This window comes from Chanos chanos, chromosome 5 (genome assembly GCF_902362185.1).
Source record: "Chanos chanos chromosome 5, fChaCha1.1, whole genome shotgun sequence".
Classification (NCBI taxonomy): domain Eukaryota; kingdom Metazoa; phylum Chordata; class Actinopteri; order Gonorynchiformes; family Chanidae; genus Chanos; species Chanos chanos.
In genome coordinates this window covers 46,344,816-46,352,517 of record NC_044499.1, presented here as the reverse complement: position 1 = coordinate 46,352,517, position 7,702 = coordinate 46,344,816, and the positions used below count along the sequence as shown (strand labels likewise).

General features: G+C 41.4%; 1 protein-coding gene across 2 annotated transcripts; it reads right to left on the bottom strand.

Annotated features, from left to right (window-relative positions):
- Positions 1-1,161: 1,161 nt before the first annotated feature.
- csnk1e (casein kinase 1, epsilon) lies at positions 1,162-4,523 on the bottom strand. Of its 2 annotated transcripts, none has more exons than XM_030776068.1 (9): positions 4,448-4,523; positions 4,146-4,256; positions 3,660-3,808; positions 2,815-3,043; positions 2,456-2,626; positions 2,148-2,296; positions 1,828-2,020; positions 1,415-1,551; positions 1,162-1,194 (listed from the first exon to the last, which is right to left on the bottom strand). In XM_030776068.1, exons 1-9 carry the CDS (start codon positions 4,521-4,523, stop codon positions 1,162-1,164), a joined length of 1,248 nt encoding a protein of 415 aa, XP_030631928.1. The 2 variants fall into 2 exon arrangements, with proteins under 2 accessions (XP_030631928.1, XP_030631929.1); XM_030776069.1 differs by having other exon boundaries at positions 1,162-1,223; positions 1,480-1,551.
- Between the last annotated feature and the right edge of the window lie 3,179 nt (positions 4,524-7,702).

The following is a 7,702-nucleotide window of genomic DNA, read 5'->3' as shown; positions in this document are numbered from 1 at the left end:
AATAAATTCTATGGCCACAAAGCTAGATTGATCTACGTGTAGTTTTTGTTCAGGTGTAAAAGAGGTACTTTAAGTTAAGGAATGCTCAAATACAAAGCTGTATGAGGGATATAGCACTTAAAGATCTGCTTCTTTTCACTTTCATTAATGTTGTTAATTTTGCCTCGTGGTCAGACCCTCTTTGGTGAATTGAAGCACGTAGTATAATAGGTCTCTCCCTCTTCACTCAAAATTTAATGAGACCGCGTATTCTGCTCTCCAAAAACAAACAAACAAAAAAACCTTTTCAAAATACCATTGGTAAAAAAATCTATTCAGATGATTGCAACATGATGTGAAATTGTTGTGTAAAAGAAATATGTGAAATGTGCATTTATTTGGAGTAAGAAACAATAAACAATATCTTCAGGAACTCAGAACAATGAATAGATCTTCCACTGTTCCTGTGTTTCCAAGCGGACAGCGAATGAGAGACAGTGACCAATCTTGTTTTAGAGGTGAAGATTTCCTTTCTCCGCTCATGTAACTCACTTTCCCCAGTACATCCTCCATTTTAAATCTTGTGCTCTATTTTTTTTTTTTTTTTTTTTTAATAATTCCTCATAGCCCAATCATGTCTTTTCCTCTTTTGTTACATCTTTCCATTGCTCTTCACCTCGAGTCTTTCATTTGAAGGTCGGCAGGTTTGGGAAACCTTTCTCTCGTTCTTACCACTTTAATTTAAGTCGTTCGCTTTTTCACCTCCTCGTCCTCTTCGCCTTGAAATTTTTTAAAAATAAACGTGAACACAAAAAGCTCAAATGTCAGACATCTTCCGAGAGCAATCATTATCGCTGTAGTCAAAAGAAGCACTGCATTTTGTAGTTGGACTAGAACAGAGTGCCTTGCTACATTTATTTATTTATGCTTTAAGCCTGCATTGTAGGCTGTATACATTATAAATTACACTGAGAATCTCCCATGTACGTGTTCTTAATGGAATACATCCATAACTGTAAAATGATATAACAATATAACAATTAACAATTAGTTCAATTATTTACTTTGCCTTCAAAGCTTCAGGATTGAAATGAGTGGTAAATTGGATTTGTGTGTGTGTGTGCGTGTGTGTGTCATGTGACTTACTTGGCAGAAAACTGAGAGATAGAGAGATTGTAGTGTTCACTTCCCCAGGTGCTCAAATGGCACACTGACCTGAGGAGAGAGGGAGAATGAGATATTAGTAGAGAAAGAGAATTAGACAGAGAGAGAGAAAAAGAGAACAAGCGAAAAAGGGAGGGAAGGAGGGAGCCCTTAATTTGTCAGTCCGATAAAAATGAGGGACAGGTGGGAATAGGATGGATGAGGCCAGAAACAGATGTGATGTTAATTAAAAAAAAAGAGAGAGAGAGAGAGATAAAATCTCATTGGACACCTGTGGGGGAGTGATGCGGATCTGGTCGTGGCGCAGGGGGAGTTCGGCGGACGGGTTAGCAGGAGCACCGCGATGGAGGCGCATACACACCCTCCTCTCTCGCTCAGCGCGATGCCCAGCTCTCGGAGATGCGTTCCCTGAGACGGACAACACAAACGCACGCACACGGGCGCGAAGTCACCCAGTCACGCCAAAGCCCAAACAAACCTCATACACTTATCAAATGACAGACCATATATACACACCTCCTACGCAGAAAAAAGGCTGCAAGTATAAGAAGCGATAGCAAAATACAGCGACTGTCTGCCGACTCTTGTTAATAAATCAGTGGGTGAATAATTTATTAGATTCTATCATATTCACATTATGAAAAAAAAGAAAAAAAAAAACGATAGATTGTCTCTGGCTCTCACCGGTCTGTGGAACACGGGAAGCAGGTGTAGAGGAGGCCGGGTCGGGGCCATTTCGGACCCTGTTGTGGGCAGGCGGGTTTGGGCCAGAGGGCAGTGCACGGGCAGCTAAACCCTGAGGACCTCCACCTGTCGTCTCATCCCTCTCCTCCGCTTCTCTCTGTTCTTTTTCTTTGTCCTCTGTCGACCTGGAGCCCTGAGACAGACCAAAGCAAACACACGGGATGGAAAATACCCCCTCAAACTGAAATAAGCTATGGCTACAAGTGTCCGAAGACCAAGACATTAAAGCCGAACTTAGTCGGTGTAAATACATGACATACAAATTTTAACATGTTCCAGTCGAACACATAGTCGTAAGAGAATCCCTGTCTATGGAACAGGTTCCTGAAGAGCTGCCTCAAGTAGGAGTAATCAGGCTTGTCGTCAAATCTCAGGGAACGACAGAAGTTCAGATATGTTGAGAACTCGGCTGCAGACAAGCATAAAGACAGAAGGGTCCAGTAATGTAAAAAGAACACAGTAAAAGACAGACAGATTCACCGAGATTAAAAGAGACAGATGACAGCAAAAACCTGAAAGCGTGTGGCAAAACCCCCTCCGTAGGTAAGGGAGTTCGCGTTTTACTCACAGGGATAGCCTTTGCAGAGTACTTCAATAGGGGTGGACATCTTTTTCTCGCTGATGCGCTCATACTTCTGTCTTTTGGTGGCGGCCTTCAGGCCCTGCCAGGGCAGAGAGCCGAGGTTGAAGTACATAAGCACGTAGCCCAGAGACTCCAGATCATCGCGTCGAGACTGTTCTAAGGACGGAAGGTAACACAGCGTAAGACATGAGATGTACAACGTTCTTTTGATGATTCCCAGAAGATTTCTAGGGAGAACATGAACAAGTATTCGAAAATACATCGTACAAAAGAAAATTTCAAACCATAAAAGGCTGAGCATGGGTAAAGAACATGGGGTAAGGGGGTTTTGGGGGTTTATTTACCAATGCCCAGGTGGGTGTTGATGGAGGCGTATCGGGCCGTGCCGGTGAGGTTTTTATTTTCGCGATAGGGTATATGTTGATGGGTTCGGGCGTCGCGGTACTTCTTGGCCAAGCCAAAGTCTATGATGTAGACCAGGTTGCCCTTTTTGCCCAGTCCCATTAAAAAATTGTCGGGTTTGACGTCCCTGTGAATGAAGTTCTTGGAGTGTATGTACTCAATACGACTGATCTGAGGGGGAAAAGGGATGAAGACAGGTTGCCATCACACGGAATGTTCCGAAGCAGCTGTTAAAATATCGTATTGAAGGAACGCACATTCTGCACAAATATTTACAGTGGAAAAGAACAGAGAACTGGTTTGGGGAGTTATGTAATGTAATTCATCAGGGTTTACGTGATCATACTGTCATCGCTTGAAGTTGCATTGGCTGTTCTGTGGTGTTTGAATCAAACATTACTTACTATTGCAAAAAAACCAAAAAAACAAAACAAAACAAAAAAACAGAGGTCTACTCACTACTCACAGTCATCTGTATTCAAACTTTTTCAATCTGTATTTGAACTTTTGCAAACAAAATTGTTCTGAACAAGACTGAGACAAGGCCAAGGAAGCTCTTAGATATATCAGCGGGTTCTAATCTAGGAAGAGAGTACATTCCAGCTGTGCTAGAAATATGACTACAGTGAACAAACTGTGGTTCAGTTCCACTTTAAGTCCAACGCTGCGATATCTGAATGAGAAATACGACGTGAAAGTGACAAAAAGGAAATACTAATAGGAGCATGCACCTGGAACAGAGTGTGAAAACTAAAACGCGAAGGCAATCGTTTTTTAGATGCATTACCATCTGATCGGCCAGCAGTAACACTGTCTTGAGGGTAAATTTCCTTGAGCAGAAGTTGAATAGGTCCTCCAGGCTTGGACCAAGAAGCTCCATCACCATGACATTGTAGTCTCCTTCGGCACCACACCACTTAATAGATGGAATGCCAACTACGGTCAGAAAGAGAGGGATGGAGAGGATCAAAGGACCTCCTAGGACCCTATTCAGTACAAGCCGTGTTGACGAGTGCTTTCCCGAACATGGAATTCCTGCAGGACTTTGCTCTCGACCTAATCTAAAACCCCTTAATCTAACACTCAGAGGTCCCTTAAGTCCTTGGTAAGCTGAATCAAGCGTATGGAAAAAACCTCTGTGCCTTGTGGCCCTCCACGTGTAAGCTGCCTACGGTGCATCACACAGTGCCATACAACCCCATAAAAAGCAACGCTGATTCACTTTCAAAATGAAGGGCAATCCAGTTGCATTTCCAACATCTCTGGTTCTCACCTCCTCCCTGCATCATCTTGTAGAACTTGCTCTCAATGTGAAGCTGCGGGTGTTTGGTCTTCACACTCTCAAGTTTAATGGCAACCTCTTCCCCTGATGTAATATTGGCACCTATTGAGACCAAAGAGACACACGGTCCCAATGCTGTGATGTCCTACATGCAGTCACCCATGCAGTAATCCATGGCTTAGTGAATCAATAATCTGCAGTCAGATGTTTAAATACATTATACCACAGATCTGAAGTGGTATCTACGAACACAATGGCTGAACAATTTGAGAGTGTATCTAAGGACTAGTTACCCAAGTAAATGTCACCAAATGAGCCACTGCCAATTTTCCGCCCCAGGCGATATTTATTCCCCACTCGCAAATCCATTGTTTCTTCTTTAAACGTGGCCTATGACAGAAGAAGACATTTGAACAGATACAGTAAAAAAAAAAAAAAAATCAAAGAACTCTGTATAGTTGAACAAATAAGTGCTCAAACAACACAATGAAATGTACGACACCTCCATAATTGTATGGAAATAACATTAGCCAATTTATTCCTCCACTACTTTGCTAAAATTTGATTTCTTACATGAAATACTCAGGGCATTTAGCAAAACTGAGTAAAACATCGTTTCACTGTCTTTTGCAGCAAAGCATCTAATAAATCCCTCACTTTTCACAATAACAAACTCCTTAATTACAAACGATGTGCAAGGAGAAAGTCATGTTACAGGTGCTCAGTTGGTTTCAGTGTCCAGATTCACCAGCTAAATTTTATTTTCTAGTAAAGGTAGGGGTAACAACAGTGCTGGTATCTCAAATACCCTTCAGCCTCACCACTGATTGCTCACACCACTGATTGCTGGGTTGGCTTTGTCAAAGGCTGCTGAAGACAGTGGACCAGAAAGGAGCATGTGGCCCACATATGTCACCATACCCTCATGCAGATGGGACCGATGACAGTGATGGGATCACTGTGCTGTGGCCTACAGATGAGACCGGAAACTGTGCTCCCTAGTCTCTGTGATTACTCCTATTTTCTAGGAGTTCTAACCGAGAGTGAAATTAACGTCATGTTCAAACGTCTTGGCCTCACAATAAACTCGCGTCTACAAAGAGTCCAATTCAATTCTTTATCTCTCAACCTTAACGCTGATGTTTGCTAAGCGCACTGGCGCATACAGGCCACCGTCGCAGCATTCAGGTGGGTGGTACGGTTACACGTTGGTTGGTTTAGACGTGTTCATCGTTAGATTTGGTTCCTCTTCTAGAAAAGCGCTATATACTGCAACCTTTTTCTACTTTGAAGTCTTGTTCCCCTGAGTTGCCGAAACTACCAAGACAAAATTGACGAACCATGCCACAATGCATAGTCCTCCCTATCAAGAACAGGCGATCTTTGAATAAGATAGATTTGAGGTTTCTCTGTCTTTATAACATCGCTTTTGTTAACCTACCAGCTTACAGCTGAATGTTGCTCGAATGTAACGGTAACTCAGGGGGTGTTTTTCTGTTGCTGTTGCAGTCAAAATATCTTGCAGCCGCACCCAAGACTTTGACACCCTCCTCGACATATTCAACTGCCCATTTAACCGCCAATGTTTACCACAACCACTGCCCATACCTTCAAAAACACGTTTTATGATACTGATTAAGCACTGTTGTGCCATGGCTTACCTGATAAAATGAAGCAAGTCAAAATGTGCTGCTTATCGATGAATCTGAAATCAGGACCCTGGAGAGCGAAGGGTGTGAGCGAAATTTTGATCGTCTCATTCCAAATTTCTCTCGAACAGTAGCTTTCTTAAAGAATTCTCCGCGAACTCGAAAATCCCAAATCCCAGTTCTTAGACTGACCTACATGCATTAGCTAGCTAGCAAGCTGCTTTCCCCACCTTTTTGTATCCAAGCGCACTTCTGATAGCAATGATGTCATTCACAAACTAGCAAAAAGACCCGGATCACTTCAAGGAACCACGCGGATGTCTCATGCCTGGGCGCATGTGTAAAATTATGAGCTGCGCCTCTCTGGGATCGTCAAACCTCACAACAACCAGAGAGGGCAACTTCTCATGCTTTTCTTATCGTTGTAATACAACGGTTGTGCATGCATATTAATGGATTATTAATAAAATTTGTATCTGAAATAGAGGGAAATTACAAAATATATCCACAATGAGGTTATGTTCACGTGATCAAACTTGAGCCTAAATTTTCTCTCACATATTTTTCTCACAGATAGAATGTCGAATGTTTAGAGCCGAACACCAGTTTTCTCAGTCGTCCTCCTTGGCCGTCATTTTTCTATTATCTCTGGGAACTGGCGCACCTTCTTAAATTCGACATAGAAACACTGCAGTCGCGCACGGGTCTCTGCACACGCTGGTAATTTCGTGAGTCGAAATGCGAGGCAATAACAGAGAGGCCCATTAACAGCATTCAATCATGAGTCTGACACATTCGGATGAAACCTTTTTTTAGCCCATTGGAAACTGGTGAAAAAACTGCAATGCTCAGAATAAATCGAAAACTGAGTAACCTATATTGTAACTCGTCCGGTGCCTGTAGAGGGTACATGTAAGTTAATGTACCAAGTCAATTAAAAATCTGCACTGGGTGTAACAGTCAGAACAGCAGAAATGCAGTTCTGAAAAATCGATAATTCTCTAAAAGAAACTTTACCAATATGTTACGTCAGATCTTCCACATGAATTTACGCAGCAGTATTCAGTCCTCAGCAGTTAATTTATGGTCTGTTCATTTTGGCAACCACATTTCATTGCCCATTTGTTTGAATCCAAGTTTAAATATTATTAAATATAAAGACAGCAAAAAGAAAAGAGGAAAAAACACCTAAAAAGTCACGGTGTGGTCTGTTTCCAGTAATCGGGAGAGACTGTATCTAGAAATTGATCTACTGTTCAGTGTAATTCAAAACCTGCTTTTCAAGAGCAACTGATTGTCAACACTTGACATTTCAGAAAAAAAAATGCTTATATTAAACAGGACACACAGACACAAATAAATTTCGATAAACACTTCACATGACAACAAAATGTAATTCAACCTTTATTAATTGTCTTGTTCTTGTTAAATTAAGTTCTTTTCCTTTGTAAAATCAGAAAACAAAAAACAAACAAAAAAAATCCTGAACAGGAGTCATAAAGCCCACCTTAATTTATCATGGTACACAACAACAAAAAATAAAACAATTGGTAACTTTAAAGTGTTCCTAAAACACCCCTCCAGCTCAGCTTGGTATAACAGGTTTGGCATGTCTCATGTTTCAGTATGAATGCCTTCAGTTGGTTGCTTCTTCTAAAAAAATCTTTATTATTATTATTATTATTGCAATTCATACAATATATAAAACAAAAATGCTGCTAAAACCACAACTTAAGAAATATTCATTAGTGCCAAATGTTCTTATACTTGCTGTCTACACGCACAGACATACTTGCATACACTTATCAAGCACACGTAGACATCAAACACCTGAAGTAAGCTGTCACACACGCGCACACACACACGCATTTATTCACCTCCCTGACCAGCACAGACATA

Bases quoted from the DNA above. Each gene is read 5' to 3' on its own strand.
- csnk1e (XM_030776068.1), bottom strand. From the start codon at position 4,523: ATGGATTTGCGAGTGGGGAATAAATATCGCCTGGGGCGGAAAATTGGC. The intron at 3,044-3,659 runs GTAATGCATCTA...TTTCCCCCTCAG, and splicing joins TACTGCTGGCCGATCAGATG to ATCAGTCGTATTGAGTACAT. The intron at 2,297-2,455 runs GTGAGTAAAACG...GCTTGTCTGCAG, and splicing joins ACTCTGCAAAGGCTATCCCT to CCGAGTTCTCAACATATCTG.